This window comes from Haliotis asinina, chromosome 14 (assembly GCF_037392515.1).
Source record: "Haliotis asinina isolate JCU_RB_2024 chromosome 14, JCU_Hal_asi_v2, whole genome shotgun sequence".
Lineage (NCBI taxonomy): Eukaryota > Metazoa > Mollusca > Gastropoda > Lepetellida > Haliotidae > Haliotis > Haliotis asinina.
Window position 1 is genome coordinate 31,023,841 of NC_090293.1, and position 17,839 is coordinate 31,041,679.

The window sequence follows — 17,839 nt, forward strand, 5'->3', positions numbered from 1 at the left end:
GTGTAAAGGGAGGTAATTATTTGAACATCCACCAGGTGACGCTGACGGGCACTTGTCAATATGGCGCCCGGGCCTCCAAGAATTTTTCTTTCCTCTCTCTATATTTTCTTCCAAGGAAACACCAAAAATGACGCATAATTTTGGTGACAGCAATGCAGCATCATGCCTAGGGTGGGTAGAAAAGGGCGGCTGCAAAAGAAAGCGGTTTACAGCACATTTAGTGGTAAGATTTACCTCCAGACGTGAAAGTCGCCGGGTTGCACATAGCAGCAAATTGACACCATAAACATCCAGAAGCAGTTATCTATTTCCTACTTTTTGCCGCGTTTCCTGTGCTATATATAATACTATAATTTTCCATGTAATGATATTAGCCTTTATTACCAGATGCCAACCATCACATAATTTAATTGTAAATGGCATCTGTCACATTGTCAAAAATGTCAACATGACCTTTCGGGTCACGTCGTCAGATGTGCTTACGTCAATATTTCACAACAGTCCCGTGTTTCGGTGAAATGACGGACGAAGTCAGCGATTCCGCTTATGTTTTCTAAAAGTAATTTAATTAACATTACTTTCATAACTTAATTTGTAAAATTTGACATTTTCATCACTTGTTAGTTGTTTACCAGCTTATAAGTATGTTACAATGCTTCAAAACTATACTGTCGCCTTTGAATCGCTAGTCCGATATATACAATTGTATGGTTACTCACGGAGGTATTGAGAACTTAGGAAGTGACACATTGTGATGGCATACTATATAATGCGCTGAAAAACACATCAGTCTTATGTGCCGAATTCTGACAATTTGATGATTGCATTGCGAATGTGGCTAATTGACTATCAAGTACAAGTAAATGAACTGCTATTGTGTATGAAGTTGTGATTTCAAACATCCGAGTGGTTGAGAATGTGCTGATGTGTTAGTTGATTATCAGTTACGAGTACCAATGAACTTCTATAAAGTTTTAATGAATAAATAAAGTGCTGCTGTATTATTTCTTTCCAAGTTTTTTCAGGGTGATCCGTTTTGTATCAAACCATCTCTCTCTGTGATAGGTCAAATAGAACATGTGACCAATTTCAATGGTGGCCTCAACACACATTACTGGTTTTACTATAATTCATAATTCTTCTATAGGAATGGGATCATTAATTATTTTCGGTGTGCGATATGGGAAATCCATTACAGCGACAGTAAGTTTGATTCTTTTTAATTCTATCAGTCGCCATTTTAACATTCCCATAGATTCTGTTCCTCAAACTTGATGTGTTATGGCAACAACACAGAGGCAAGCATGTGTATAGTTAACGAATGAAAGGTTTATTTCGCTGTGTACAATTTTTTGCGGCAAAATATTTTGCGCGAAAATAAAACCTGCGCGATATTTAATACATTTACAGTAACCTGATGACAGTACTGTAAACATGGTAAAGACTACAGAATACCAGATACATTCAGCCATGTTTGAAAGTGACTGAGTTTCCTTTTGATTAGGGTAAGGTTTAAGTGTAGGTTTAGGGTTTAGCGTTAGGATGACGTGACACTAAACAAAATGGCTGGTAGGTACCCAATAAACTGCTGAGTGGACTGGATATATCACTTTTGTTAATCTCACTTATAGTCTGTGCGCAGTGAAAATGTACCAATTCATTTCACTTAAACAAGTAAACTGAAAATAGCGAAATTAAGATAGCCAATCCTCATAATTTTACCTTGCCAACTGAACATTTAGGTATCAGAATTTTATTCAGCTTAGGATAAATGTTGTGAAACAAATGATCATAATTTCAAATCACTTTATCTGTTTGTATGCACATTAAATGAAACACTGAAACATGTAGGGCTGGTCTAAATTAACGCTCATCACGTAAGGCACATGCTTGTGATTCATTGTTCCAACTACTGTGCTTACTCCCTTGTAATACAAACAAATAATAATGATTTGAGTCTATGATTGGCAAGGTAAAAGTATGAGGAATTGCAATTTTAATTTCACTTGTAGTTTGGTTACCTTTCTTTTAAAAGTGAAATTCATTGGTACGTTTTCTCTGCAAACAGTCTATAGATAAAAAAAGAAACTAGTCACAAGTGAAAACACTTATCTTAAAATTTTTGTAAGTACTAGATTCCAGTGACCAAGGATAATGAATCCAATTCTGTTCTGTAGTTCTATTCCTTAAATATGTGAGTGAATTGTAACAAGACTAATATACTGGGGTCTTTTTTTCTTCACAAGGTATTACAATGTATTTTGTGACATTAAGGTAACAAGTGACATTGTCAACAAGGATTAATGGCTATGTTAAAACCAAATTTTGTAACCACTGACATGGGAAACGCCGCAGATGAATGGTATCTTTGTTACTACTATGAATTTTAAGAAATGGAGATTTTAAAGAACCCTCCTGACCATACTTTTGGTTTTATAGTGTGCTGGATTTAAGACAACAGATATTCTGGCCCATTTACAGGCCCCCCTAAGTAATTGAAGGAATTACAGCAAATTTGAAGAAATTGCATCTCAAATGTAAACAAACGCAGCCCACTCGCGAAACAATTGCAGCGATATCGGTAATTTAGCGGTAATAACAGAAACACATCGGCCCTATCGGAAGCAATGTCGGTAATACTGGAAACACGCCCAGCCATCTTCGGAGATTTTTCGGTCGCGAGTGGAAACTCACGCAGCAAAACATGGCGTCGTTGGAAGAAGCACCCGTCTCGGTGAGTTTTGTTTTGAGTTCCTACTATTACATTTTTATACTTATCCATCTTTGACCACCCGTGTTGAATGCGTCTAGGTATGAGGTGTTGTCGGGGCAATAGCTTATGTTTTTAGGAAAAGATAGTCACTCTAGGAGAGTGTCACAAGTCATGCCCCTGGAGATTGTTTACATCTGAACATCGAAGTCGTGCTGATGATTACGAACGTGCGCTAGATATAACATCATTTTGTTTTGTAAAATGCGTTTAAACTTGTCAATTGCGCTTCATGGCAAGAAACATTATGGCTCATAAACTTCTTCATGGCGCACGTTCATGATGTTCGTAATCATCGGCACAACTTCGTTGTTCAGATATAAACAATCTCCAGGGGCATGACTTGTGACACTCTCCTAGAGTGACTATCTTTTCCTAAAAACATAAGCTATTGCCCCGACAACACCTCATACCTAGACGCATTCAACACGGGTGGTCAAAGATGGATAAGTATAAAAATGTAATGGTAGGAACTAAAAACAAAACTCACCGAGACGGGTGCTTCTTCCAACGACGCCATGTTTTGCTGCGTGAGTTTCCGCTCGCGACCGAAAAATCTCCGAAGATGGCCGAGCGTGTTTCCAGTATTACCGACATTGCTTCCGATAGGGCCGATGTGTTTCTGTTATTACCGCTAAATTACCGATATCGCTGCAATTGTTTCGCGAGTGGGCTGCATTTGTTTACATTTGAGATGCAATTCCTTCAAATTTGCTGTAATTCCTTCAATTACTTAGGGGGGCCTGATTTACAGACATACAGAAGTTTGTTGCATTTCAGGGCCAGGAGGCCTTGAGTACATTATAAGAAATATGACCCCCAACACCCCTGCTTGTCCCAGTCCACTCAGGCCTAATTACTTTTTGTTCATTTGTAGATGTGACACTGAACGATTATGCAAATGCTGACAAGGGAGGAGGGTCGACGTACCGAGTCAAGAAAGGAGCTGCCAGGGCTATTGAAAAAGAAGGTATATTTATGTTTTGTTTCAGCATGTGTATGTTATCATGTTTTTGACAAGTATACATACACTTTGCCTCCTCAGATAGCAAAACATAGTTCTGACTTTGAGTTTCAATGTGTGTGGATGTGTTTTGGCACTTTTTTGTAGATTCTGTCATGGATAGACATAATCTTTTGTCTGTAGGTCTGAGACAAGCAAAATTCTAGTGTGGCATTGTTGTTTTCACCCACAGTCTTGTTGTTGTCACAAGTGCCATTTGTCCAAGACTATAGTCCGTCAACCTTACCTTTGGAACACAGTTTTTTACGGGTTATTTTCAAACAACAAAGGTATCCAACTTAAATTCACTCAGTTAATAATGATATCTGACAACTAATTTCTGAACATGATGTCAAATACGTGTATAAAGATTTTACTAATGAAACTATTATAAAAAGTTTCTTGCAACAACATTTTCACAAAGGAGTACTGGCAAGTACTGGAATCAACAATGTCGCAAGGTGTGTGGCACATGCTCTTTGGGTAACATCTGATTGTATAGGGATATGCTGAGAAGGGGCCGTATCACCAAACTAATTTTCATTTTAGACAGATTTTTTAAAGCATTCATTTGTATTAAAACTCATTGGTACGTTTTCACTGTAAACAGACTGTAAAATATTAACCATTACTGAGTGCAATGAAAATGGTTCACATTTTATAATGTGCACAGGTTCACACTTTTGTGCACATGTTAGTTCATGAATACTCATCAAATCAAATGGTAACTTTTCTTCATTCAAGTGATTTGCACTGAAACAACAAAATTCTGGTTAATTGAAAATATGTATTTTTCCTTATCCTAACTCATGCTTATTATGCTTATCTCCTCCCTCTATATGAAGATCGTGGAACACTTGAAATCCCTTGAAGTTCCCTTTTCCTTGAAGTGGACGTACAATACACTCACCCACCGGAAGCCTCCCTTTCCCGCCAGTACGGTCTCATGACCATTCATGCTTGTCACTCTCTCCTTCACTGCCTGACATGGACGGTGGGAGGCGTTTGGGGTTCCGATACGACAGCTAAGTTTTTGTGATATTTTGTTCCTTTATCCAAATTTAGACGTATTTGGATTTTGGTAGAATTTATTGTTTAAACTTTGTGATTTTTGATATAATTGGACACTTTGCCATCATCCGAGATCATGTTCATGGTTGATGAAATCATGCTCCCATTGTAAGCAACGGGTGTCTGCGGTTGATCCGCACGTATTATGTTCTTCATGTACAGTTCACTGCGAATTGTAAGAATTTAACTGATTCAGAATTTGGTTTATACTTATATTCTGTACAGAGACTCTCACAAGTCATGTCTGGTAATTCGGTTGATATTGCATCAAGTAACCATAGGTAGACTATTCATGTTTATAGTGAAATGTGAGACACAACCCACGGGCAGGGTCCTGACACCTTGGAGAAGTCCAAGAAGTTGTCGTCAAAAGTGATGTCGTCTCAACCTCAGAAGTTGAAGTAGTCTTCTTCCATCAAGACTGAGTCTTCAACGTTGAAGTCATCGCTGAAACATTGGACCAGCTCATATTCAAGGTCTTTCAGCGATGACATCATCCCACACAACGAACATGATGTCTACGAACAAACTTTCGACCTACTCACAGGGATGCAGATTGTCAGCAAGTAGCTCATCGTTCAGCAAGTCAGCTCATCATTCATTGTCTGCTAGTCTTTCAACATCTACTTCGGCTGCTACGCTGCATTCTTCAGAGAATCTACTTTCGACGCAGACATCCATGGCATCAACAATCAACTCGTCAGATGCATCATTTGCGAATCTACAGACACCACCTCTGTTCGACACTGACCTCTTCATCCAATAATTCACCACTCACATGATGAACCTGAAGCGGAGTGGAAGCGTAAGTCGTCATCTACTTCAGTCGCCCTGTGTGACACTTCGACAGTTTTGACGACGTATCTCATGCATTAATGTTTCCCGCTACTGTCGCAAGGATTCACAGAATACATCCACCGATTGTCAGAGACGTGGTGGCAGTCATCAGATGAGGACTTCATGTGCAGGTTTACATCCAAGCCCCAGAAGAGGTCGTCAGAATTGATGTCGTCTCAACCAAGAAGTTGAAGTCATCTACGTCCTCAAAGACAGTCGTCAACTACTAGATCATCACTGAAACAACGGACCAGCTCTTTTGCAAAGTCCTTCAGCGACGACATCGTCCCACTCAATGAACGAGTTGCTTATGACGAACCTTTGCTCATACTCCCTGAGATACAGAGCATCAACAAGACAGCTCAACATTCAGCCTCTGCTGGACCTCCATCTACTGCGTCTGCAACAACACAACAATCTTCAGAGAGTCTGGATGGCGTACCCTGCATCAACTTGGCAACTGCATGCACGCTTATTATCCGCTACAGCTGCAAGAATTCACCGACTACATCTGCCAATTGTCACAAATGGTTGTCGTTTGTCATTTTCGGAGGATGTGGACTTCACATGCAGGCCTGCATGGAAGGACTCACAGAATGACAAGCTCACAGGGATGCTTGCAGACACTCCGACGTTTGACAGAGGGACAATGTTCAACAAACTTTTAGATCACTTGCATATTCATTCGCGGAAGAATAGAGAAGGATATCCTGTAGCACAATACGGCTTGATTATTTATTTACAACACTTCATTGAACCTGTCAACCTGTACCAAGGTGCAGCATCTGTACAAGATAATGATGGTATTATGTTCAGTTGAAGAACACCCAACACACCTACCAGGAGGACAGTTTACCTACGTCAGTATTATGCAGCGGAAGGTTTCGCACGCTTCTACTCAGTCATCTGTACTCATGCTTACTCGTGTCTCCGGGACAAACCGAACAGGGAAGTTAAAGACAAGCACCGAATGTTAGTGAGGAAATCTCAGACTACACAAGATTTCATGATGATCAGTCAGCTGCAATACTGGTGATGTCACATCCAGTCTAAGTAAACTTAGTCTCAGTGTATTTCGTTACACTCCACCACCGAGTCTAACAAAACCTAGTAGAAGGTCGCGTCAGGTAACCTTTGAGCGACTTATAACCGTCCAATCAAATGCGAGACGGTTAAATAGATTTAACCAATCAAACAACGGCTACTATTTAGGGATCGGAGGGACTTTCAAAATATTCAGGTTACCGACAGATCTCTCCACAAACAAAACTCTGTATATAACACAGTTATTTGACCCGCAGTATATACGCTTTGGGGGTTCTGTTGACATGGTTACCATTAGCTAATATTTCCGTAAGATGACATTATTGAATATTGCTGAAAACACTATTTTCAGGGACTGTTTACTCGCCGTTGTCATGGTTGTAACGTGCGCTGTGTGCATCACCCGGAAGCAAGCGTACGCTAAATAGCATTAGGAATCGTTCGGGTAGGAACGTTTTCGAGATAAAAAGTTCAAAATGTATGTGCGAATGTCCACTTTCGCGATTTGGTAAGCTGTGTTCTAATTGGTCAATCTCAAAGGTTACCTGACACGACCTCCCATAAGGGTTCGTTAGACTCGATGGTAGAGTGTAACGAAAAGCACTGACGATAAGTTTACTTGGACTGATGTCACATCTGGATTCCTCGAGAGACAACTCATGTCAGGAAGTCATCTACAGATGTAAATAACCCTTCCAATGTTAGAAAGACTTTATTTACAACCGAGACAGCAGCCTGCATCGTCATTCGATTGTCTTCATGAGGCATAGAGGTCTTCTAACAGTTTCAGTGTTGTTTATCTGGAGCCTTGCAGCAACAGATGACAGCCAGCCAGCTATAAATACACTTCACATGGCTGACAACTCGCTCACAACTATCAGTGTTGTCGATATGAAGACAAAGAATGGCACATCTTCATGGCATATCGTCGAGATTTCAGTCCCAACATCCTCATTACAGAAGCAGGTTGAGAGTCCATGTGCATGTCTTGAACAGGCTAGCATGAGTGATTATGACCCTGTACGTGTAATGAAGATACTTGTACATAAAGAAGGTCTGATAGAAATCATTACATACAGATGCATTAGACACTTGCTGGACCTAGCTGATCTAGATAGCATCACATTCCAGTCAGTGAATGCTTCATGAAAAGACAAGTTCTACTGAATGTGATCACAGATGAATATTTTCCTGAAGGACAGGACTGAACTACCGAGGTTATAGTTCCTGAAGAGTGGGGGATTACTGGACATACTTATATGGCAGTCAACAGAATCCAGCATAGCCTGAGCCACATCTCTTTCTGTCGGATTCTTTATTAATAAGCATGAGTCAGGATAAGGAAAACTATGTAAATATGTAATTTTCTGAATAAAATCAATATTTGATACTTATCTCATGGCGTCAAGCCCTCCCAACCACTCCTCTCAGGCACACTGAATTCACAGTAATTTTCGGAGATAGTGACAAGCATGGTTGGCCATGTGACTGTACTGGCGGGAAAGGGAGAGCTCTTGTGGGTGAGTGTATTGCATGTCCACTTTTAATTAGATGCGAACTCAAAGGATTTCAAGTGTTCCACGATCTTCAGATAAAAGGGAGGAAATAAGCATAGTCAGGATAAGTTTAAAATATCAAATTTATTCAGAAAATTACATTTTTCTTACAATCAACTTGTTTTTGCAAACAACTATTTCTAATCCTCCTTTCAATCTATTTTCGATTATCTTTTATCATCTGAACAGCACTAAAAAGAATGCAAGGTGCAACCAGCAACCACAACAACACCACATAAAGTACCATCGTTTGTGATAGAGTTTGCAAGTTGTTCGACAGGCAAAAATGGCTGTCATGCAAAAAAATTACCTAGCACCTCAAAATCTCATTAATGGAAGGGATGTACTCATGCCCTCTTGAGACCTTTCAATGATGATGTCAGGTATGAGGTGATGTGAACCCATAAACCTGTTTGGAAGTGTTACTTTCACTTAATCCCGTTAAGGTTATGCTGTTATTTTTAATCTTCTATATAGAGAGCTACACACTCTTAATCTTGTTGAGATGGTACTGTTTAATCCTTATCCTTGCTAGAAGGCGCTATTTAGTTTAACCCTGGTTACAGTTGCCATTTACCTTGAAAGGTCCACCACTGTCCAGACATCATAAACTAGGACCTGTAGACAGAGAAATGAAGGCTTAAATGGCTACACATAGTAATATATGTACGTAGTTTTTTTCAAAGTGAAACAAAGGGTTCGTTTGATGAGTACATATGTTACTATATGCAGGTTCCAGTTGTCCTTAGATTCAATACCATAGATCAAGACCTAACAACCCTCTTCCATTTTGGGTGGTAGTGGCAGTAGGCAAATGGTTAAAGTGTTCCACCATCAAGCTGAAGACCTGGGTTCAATTCCCAACATGGGTACAATATTTGAAGTCCCAAACAGTGATATTGCTGGAATACTGCAGAAAATGGTGTAAAATGCTCGCACCCTCCCTCGCTCGCTCGCTCGCTCACTCGCTCACTCCCTCACTCTTGAAGCATTACAGGCATATTGATACAAACATCTCATGACTGATGTGGTGATGGATGTTTGGAACTCAGTGATTGTGTTACAGTGCGGCAACTCATGAAGGAGCCCGCAGGATCCCTGGCCACTGTAGGGGAGGACCTGAGCTGGTTTGAGAAGGACTTGGAGGACTTCCACATTGGCACAGAGGATGACAAGGACCAAACTGTGGAAGAAAATGGTAATACATGCAGACATACCAGGGGTCCACTCATAGGCTATTGTGCTACTGTCATAGCTTCAATAGTTTCCTTTATACAAACCAAAGAATTAATTTTATTTGGCGTTACCAAAGAGTTGATGAGACGGACAGAAAGTGATCCCATTTGAAGAGGTTTCAGACTGATTTGAAATCAGTAGATTTTAAAACTGAAATTTACAGGTATCAAGTCTTTGTTTGAAATATGTTAATTTAATTAATTCAACTAACTCCTCCTTAGCTTTCCTACTTCTAAATGATGTTTCTTCAGGTGAATGTGAAGTTGTTGAGACAAGGCGCCGACGCCGCAAGACGAAATCACAGTCTGAAGGAGATGAAAAAGGTTTAGTTTATCCTTATGATTTGTGGTACCAGCTCAGTTTGCACGTCCATCCAGAAGATGTGGGGCGCTTTGCTGGCATTTGTCGCACTGCCTGTTGCCTCGTATATTCCAGTGCTTTCTGGAGGAATATGTATCTCAGGTATGGATTTGAAACATTTCACTGACATGAACATTAACAAGATTGATACCATATTCGAAAGATGCATTGTTCATTATGCTAAAGACTACTTTGTTGTTAAAATAAAGGTGAACTAGTGAAGTTGTCAAGGCTACTCTGAATTGTCTTAAAATCTGAAAGTTGTTTTCTCCAAAGATATAAGATTGTTTGGATGTCTGAATGTACTCCTTTTGAGTGTATAAGTTTAGTTTCATGCCCTACGCAGCAGTTTCCAGTAAATAATCGTGTTTGGACGAGACAGTCCAGTGATCAATAGCCTGAGCATCAATCTGAGCAATTGGGATACAGTGACATGTCTTAAGTAAGTTATCGAGTCAGACAACCTGATTCAGTTAGACGCCTTGTATGATAAGCATGGGTTACTGAAGATCAGTTCTAAATGGGTCCTTCATGGGTCTACTTCTTTAAAGAAGTTTAAGGAACGCAGGGATAAACCTGGCTGAGAAAAGTTATGAGCTAAAGTCTTACATGGGACCAAAAACATGAGATTTTTGCAAATCCTATGAGATTTAACTGTTTGTGATCGTTTGTAAGAACAGGAATAAATGACAAATAGGACATTGTCATGTGTATTTTAGCAACATGAATTGTAATAAATTAAAACTACTAGCATCACCTTTGGTGTCTGTTTTCTGGTTTTCATCAAGGTCAATGATTTCAGCTGTTTCTTCATTTTCATTTGTAGTCTTTAAAAACTTAGGTATCGAATGGGATGGTCTTGTTAGCAGATGCTTTTTGGTAGGTGTCCGAACGCGAACTCTGTACAGTGTCGCACAGTGCATAAACAACACAATAATGCGAGGTTCAGTGTTTATCATACCCCTGCAGTGCAGCTCGTTTTGTAGAAACCTATGTAACTACATTCGAATTTCCATACATGAAGTTATGTTTCAAAGATCTAAAATAGTTACAAAGCAAAAGGAATATGTTAGACAGAACAAAATAATGACAAAACCCTTCTCAATAAAATAGATTTAAACACTTCATTATTTCTAATCATACAGGTGAGCAGGATGCAATTTTAAATCGCTGCAGATAAATTTTAGTGCGATTTTATAGGAATTTAAATGAGAAAATCGCAATGTTGCCGCCCAAGTCAATCCTTGGGAACACATGATATTTTCAAGTCACTGTAGGTAATCTGCCAAGACAGGTGAAACACTCAGGGTTGTCGAAAAAGGCAACTGATGGGATCAGGTGGTCAACCTTGCTAACTTGGTTCACATGTCAACTAGGGAGATCAATGCTCATGCTGCTGATCATTGAATTGTCTGTCCCATACTTGTTTGGTAATAGACCGTCTGGACTGTTGCTGAGTATAGCTTCAAATAACCTTAATATAACAAACCAACCTTAAAATATGTGTAAGGTTAAGTGGAAATAATTTCATACCTGTGAGTAATAGCAGCAAACAAAATACCAGTTTGGCCAACTGCCCAGGACAGGTTATTTTCAACACTGACTGCCGGATTTTCAAATTCACCTGCCTGACAGGTGGGTTGAAATTTAGGCATGTATTTGAAGATATTTTGTTGGCAGGTACGTTTTATTCTAGGCTGGCAAATTTTACAGCTAACCAGCTCTTTAGTCAAGCTGAAATATTGGAGAGTTTCATATCCTGGTAATAAAGGAAGACTCAAGTCTTATAGTTACAGGTTAGGGTTGAGATTAGAAGTACCTCTATCAAGTGAAATAATTTTCAGTATGTGAACTGCAAGATTGCTGCATCAGATTTGATTATATACAGAGGACATTTGAGTACTACTGAGGGTGGCATTAAATACTAAACAGATATTTAAATATTTTTGGGTCGGGAGTGACTATGTCAAACTGTTTATTTAGTTATGCTCTGTCAAATTTGTCCAGAGTTGTGTCCCTTAGGTAGGATACCATGAAAGAGAAAATTCCTGAAAGCCAATTTGCTCAGGCCTCTGTTGTAATGTAAGGGTAAATCGTAGTATGTTTATCGTGTGTCACTGTGACTCTCATGCTTTGAGAGATTTCTCCCTGTGAATCATTTATTGACCTCCATGTCAAGGCTGAATATTGCTGCCTGCAAAGTTGTAGAATAGCAGTGTATGTAATAAGCCAAAAACCCAGGCAGACATCAGGGCTGGTAACTTCAAAATGTTAAATGTTTGGAATGTCTACAATTTGCTCCAGACTGTTGGGCTAGCTAGCTGTAAATAGCTGAGAATAGTCATTCACTTACACCAATTAGAAGCTATCACCATATGTATCACTATCCATCATTTTAGAGATTTTCCTAGTCGATCATTTAATGGTCTCCGTGCCATGGCTGGAATATTGCAGACTGTAAAGTTATAGATCAGTCACTCACTTACATCAATAGCAGGTGATAATGAACATAAATTGTGTCATCTTGCAGGTATTTTGAAAAGTCTGTGAAGTTGCCTGATGATCTTCAACCATCCAACATTGAACGTATCCGCGGATTACGAGCACGAGTGATCCGAAGCATGTTCTACCTCTATCGACCTCTGGCTGACAGGACCACACCCCTTGTACCTTTTGAAAATGAACCACACCAGCTTCAGGGACAGCGCTGTCACTTATCTTGGCACCAGCCTGTTAAAAACATGTGGAACTTCTGCTTCAAGTTCACCAAGGGGCAGCCTTCGACCCGACCATTCCTACCAACAAAGATGGCAACGAAAAATGACTTGCTTCCAGGCTACAATGATCTCTTTTACAACACCGAAGATGGATGTCGAATCCTGCAGGTTACAGTTCAAAACTTCGTGTCCATTCCAATGGTGATGGGGTTGGTTTTAAGCAAGGTATACCTCACTATCAGTGCACAGATGAGGTACTACCGACTTCGCATGCTGTTTGACACCAACTTACAGGGAGGTAACTCTAACTCAGCCGAGATGATCGTTGACCTTGACCCTGTAGTGAACATCCGAGTTTTACCTTGGTGGGATCCAAAGTATCCCTTCACCTGTTGACCTTGTTGCCATGGTTACTGAGACTTAAGGGGTAGTTGTTGCCATTGGTACTACAGACATGTTCCCTAGCCAAAAATCAGAATGCAGAAACGTATCCTTGGATGAGTCCATTTCACATTGTGCTGACATTCTGTTGTATAAGATGCATTTGATTGCATTATATAAGAAATCAGCATCTACTGATGTTTTGCGATCACAATACCATTGGCCATTAGGTGAACAGGCGCAGCTACATATTTTCTCTTTGTAGATTGAGGAATATGGAGTCATTTGCCGTTCAGGATAATAGGTACCTTTCTGTATTTTCACTTTGTTTAGGATACATATCTGTAGTGCCTTTGCCAACAAAGACCCCTTCAGCGTTATGAGTTCAGGTTTTTTACATACCTTTTTAGAAGTAGTGGATTTTGAGGGATCGTAGTTTTTATCAGAACAGGCCATGTTAATGTTATTTTTTTTGTTAAATGTTATCTTTACTGTTATATATATCAGCGTTGTGTTCTGTTTCACCCGGTTACTATGGTAACTGATGCTGTTTATAATGGTAAGTTACAGAACATTTGTCATGGTTCAAGTCCTTGCTCATAAGGTAATACATTTACATATTAATATAGGTTTTTTTTAACTATTTAGTTCCAATTAATGAATTAAACAGAAATCTGTTAACGTTTTGAATAGAAATTTAAAGTGTAGAAAAATGGAACAGGAAACAAATGTAAAGCTGTAGTAGTCAGATTAGATGTTATGTTTAGTAATTTTTGTTTGATGGTCATGACTTAGATAAAGGCATTTTACTGAATAAGTCATAGCCTTGAACTGTTCAAACTATAAATTGTTTGATTGTTTGTTGACTCGTTTCTAGAAAGGAACTGAGTTTGTTTTAAGATAAAATATCTTTTCCTGTTCATGTAATCAGCATATTTGTAGTTGATGTCTGAACCTTGTCATTATTCTTTCAAACTCTACTGAATCAAACAATACAAACTAAAAACATATTTATGATTGACAGGATTTTGTTTTCAGAGCTGCACTTTATAGTAGCCTGAAAATATTGATATGCTTTATGTCCATTTGAGTGGGTATGAGCCATAAAATAGATTTGATTAACACTCTAAGGGGAGGCCACATTTTGTGAGTCAAATCCCTCTTTACTGTTCATGAAAATCACCACAAAAGTGTTTTTTTTTCAAATATTTGTCTTAGCAGTCATTTATGGAACAAAAAGAAGTTAAAACGATTTTGAAGCCTGTGTGACAAGTTTCCACTATGATCCAATGATCTGTTGAATCCACCTTTGGGATAAGGTTTATATCTTCAGGCATATCAATTTACACTTATTTAAGAAAAATGGTCTAAAAATATTTTTGTACTTTATGTGTGATTTTCTTTTTTCTGGAATCTTATGTTTGTTTTTCTTTGCTCAAACGTACATCATAAAAGTATGTGTGCAATTCCGATAATATATAATATATTACTCATTAAAAGTTATGAACAGACTCAACTTTAGTAATATGAAAGAATCAGGTGGTTCTTAATGGTTTTAATAGTATACATACCAGTTGTGATGCTTTAGTTTTATTATTAGATTTTGACATATACTCACTGTATTAAATTAAATTGTTTTTAAATTAGGTAATTTATGTATGGGTTGTGCTAATCTCTCTTTTGTCATCATTAATCTCTGTCATTTTGGAAGTAAGTTGAAGATAAATGTTAAAGCGGAGTACTTGGACTATGATTAAAGTTATACGTTTTGAGAAACTTTTGTGTTAATAAAAAACATAGGAAGTATTAGGATAGAGTCTTAGTTCATGTAATGATTTTGCCTTAAAGTGGTGGCAAGTCTTTATTGGATTAATATGGTTTTGGTATTATTTTCCTGTGAAATCTGAAGCATTAACATATTTCTCTGTTTTCATAAGGGCTGCATCGATTCACCTAGACCTCCATTCGATTTGGTTCGGTTTTCAGTAATTGGACCCTCATTGTTAATCATTTTATATTCTTCATTAAATTAAAACATCAGATTTCATTTAACCTTCGTAGTTTATGAAACAAAACATATCACACTGAAAATTTATTCCAAGATTTAACAAGGAAATAAGAATGATGCAACCGTTCTCAAACAAAAATAATATGACCTCTAAATACAGGACAACACTCTCACTTTCTTGACCCTTTGCTCAGGACCATAAACGTTTATTAAAGTAAAAATTTCAAAAGTCAAGTGTGTGGAAATAATTTAAATAGATTTTCAAATATTAAATCAAATAATGGTTATCAAAACTAAGGTGTCAGATTCTATTTTCATTGAATCAAACCGAATCAATGCAGCCCTAGTATTCAGGGTATTCATCTTGTTTTTATTCTTTTCATTTCACATTAGTCAAGTATTGTTTAGACATGTCTCAGTGTGATTATATGTTAAACAGAAGATTACGTGTGAGGGAATAGTTTCTGGATTAACAGGGGTCAGTGTACATCCTTAAGATACTATTGTCTGGATTCAAATGATGAATTGTGTATCTAAAGATTGAATTATGGAATAAGAGTCACTATATGTCTTATTGGTAATTTGTCTGAGTTTAGTGTTTAACTTAGCGATATAGTCATATGGCATAAAAGTCACTGTATGTCTTTACGACACTGTTATCTGGATTAAGTGTTTATCTTTAAGATAGACTCATTTAGAATAAGATTCACTGTATGTCTTAGAGGTACATGTGTTTATCTTAAAGATGGAATCATGTGGAATAAGAGTCACTGTATGTCTTCCAAGATACTTTTACCCGGATTAAATGTTTATCTTAAAGACAGAATTGTATGGATGAACAGTTATTCTACATCTTAACATGGCGTTGTGTGGCCATGATCTTCATACGTATAGTGTTATCTGGATTAGCAGGGCATGATGTACACACACTTTTAAGATTTATCGAGTTGTTCATTTATTGTTTCCTTGGTGCATTCTGCAGACACAAGGGACCATTATGGACCATAGCTGCACTGAGTTAAAAAGAATTGTGAATCTATCGAGTGATTTCCTGTTCATTTAGCCTTATTAACCTGCTGGTTGTCATAGAAACCAAGAAGCTGATATGGATGGGAATGACTATTTGATACTTCAGTGAAAGAGAATAATGTGTTCCTTTTAACAAGTCCATAAATCTATTGAAGATTCCTTTGATGTTTTATAATTGGTAATTAGTTCTCTCCGACAACTTGTTTGAATGTGTACATTTGCTAATAATGAAACCAAAGAACTTTAAAGTTCTTGAAATAACAATTAAAATAGTAATAATAGTGAAAATGGTGGTAACTAGTCCAAAGATAGTACAACTTTTACACCTTAATTAAAATCCAAATGGAAATATATTGCTCTTTTATAGATATATGTCTTTCTGTACGTTATATACATTCTTAAAATGTGAGGGGGATAGGGCGGTCAGGTGTTTAGGATGCATTAACAAATCATGACAATTTGTAATGGTTATTGTATTTGTAATCATCCAAATCGTTACCACAATTAAAAACATATTTAACTTTACAAATGATACTTATGGCATTGTTCTTTCCCAGTTCAGTCTTATTGGTTAAAAAAATGTAACAGGTATATTAATATTCGATTACTTTGTATCTTGAATTTTCTCTCACATTGTTATCTCCCCTGCAGTCATGACAAAATGGCAGCTGGTGACCATGTTGAGCAGCAGGAAGAAAATGGGGTCTCCATCTCCAATCAGTATGTCTGTCCTACACTTTTTCTTACAGTGAATTGCAATAAGTATTAATATACTGATAACTGGATTACAATATTATGCAAAACAATTTGTCATTACTGAACTCTTAAGTTGATTAGGCAGACATCGAGTTCTTGAAACTGAAGCTGAGCAACATGTTATTCCATGATAGAAAAATGTGAAACAAAATAATGATGGCCATCTTGTAGTCGTTAGGCCTGCAACGATTCACCCAGACTTCGATTAGATTTGATTTTTTATGTCAGACTCTCGATTCAATCATTTTCAATTCAATTCTTCATACAAGTAAAAACTTCTAGTTCAGTTGAGTCTGCCTTTTCAGCATGAAATCAGTTTTCAACTTGGTGAGGTCTGCTAAGGACAGTGCTCACTGGATAATTAGCCCAGTGTCAGCCAATTGTGTTTTGCCTTATTTCAGTGCTCGAAATGGTGCTCAAGATGGATAAAAAAATATGTTCTTATGTGTGGAAACAATGAAAATGGATATTCCAGTAAGAAATCGAATTAGTTACAGTGGTTATCGACAATCGAAACAAAGATGCCAGATTTGATTTTCAATGAATTGAATTGAATTGTTGCAGCCTTAGTAGTCATCAGTTTTTATTTTATAGCAATTGTGTATTATTCACAGAGTTGGCCGCTTGTGAGCTGAACAGTGTCAACTGAAACTGGTACAAATGTCGTCCAATTATGTGTAGACAGAATGTGATTTCAGTGCCTGTTACTAACCTGTCACTTGTTTGTTTTGTTTGTTCAACAGAACAACGATGTTCCCATGATAATAAAAGACATATTGTTAAACAGTATCTTTGTTTTTACTGTAGCAAGTGTCCATGGAAATACAAATGCCAAGTGGGAAGGAATTAGTGTGGATGGCTTTGGCAGGCTGCCTTGGGTGAGGCTTTCATCCCACATACAGTCTACACTGTGATACTACTGCAATATTTCTTGTGACAAGTATCTTCTTCTGTGACAGTAATAAAGTTAAAATACTGTTCAAGGTTGTCAGGAGATATTAGGTAAAATGCTTTGTTCACCAGTGTGGATGGCTTCTTCTGGCTGTGTAGTTGAGGCTTTCATCCTCGAAT

At 37.9% G+C, this 17,839-nt stretch overlaps 1 protein-coding gene across 2 annotated transcripts; it reads left to right on the top strand.

The window, feature by feature from the left end:
- The first annotated feature begins 40 nt into the window (after positions 1-40).
- Positions 41-17,552, top strand: LOC137261742 (transmembrane protein 183-like). 2 transcript variants are annotated; one of them, XM_067799525.1, is made up of 5 exons: positions 41-223; positions 3,648-3,740; positions 9,348-9,479; positions 9,769-9,979; positions 12,408-17,552. In XM_067799525.1, exons 1-5 carry the CDS (start codon positions 163-165, stop codon positions 12,988-12,990), a joined length of 1,080 nt encoding a protein of 359 aa, XP_067655626.1. In that variant the 5' UTR covers positions 41-162; the 3' UTR covers positions 12,991-17,552. The 2 variants fall into 2 exon arrangements, with proteins under 2 accessions (XP_067655626.1, XP_067655627.1); XM_067799526.1 differs by lacking the exon at positions 41-223 and adding an exon at positions 481-559.
- Positions 17,553-17,839: the final 287 nt, after the last annotated feature.

What these genes read in the sequence shown, in the direction of transcription:
- LOC137261742 (XM_067799525.1), top strand. Translation starts at nt 163, where the DNA reads ATGCCTAGGGTGGGTAGAAAAGGGCGGCTGCAAAAGAAAGCGGTTTAC. An exon ending in GGTTTACAGCACATTTAGTG is followed by an intron (nt 224 to 3,647) that starts GTAAGATTTACC and finishes GTTCATTTGTAG; the next exon opens with ATGTGACACTGAACGATTAT. An exon ending in TGGAGGAATATGTATCTCAG is followed by an intron (nt 9,980 to 12,407) that starts GTATGGATTTGA and finishes GTCATCTTGCAG; the next exon opens with GTATTTTGAAAAGTCTGTGA.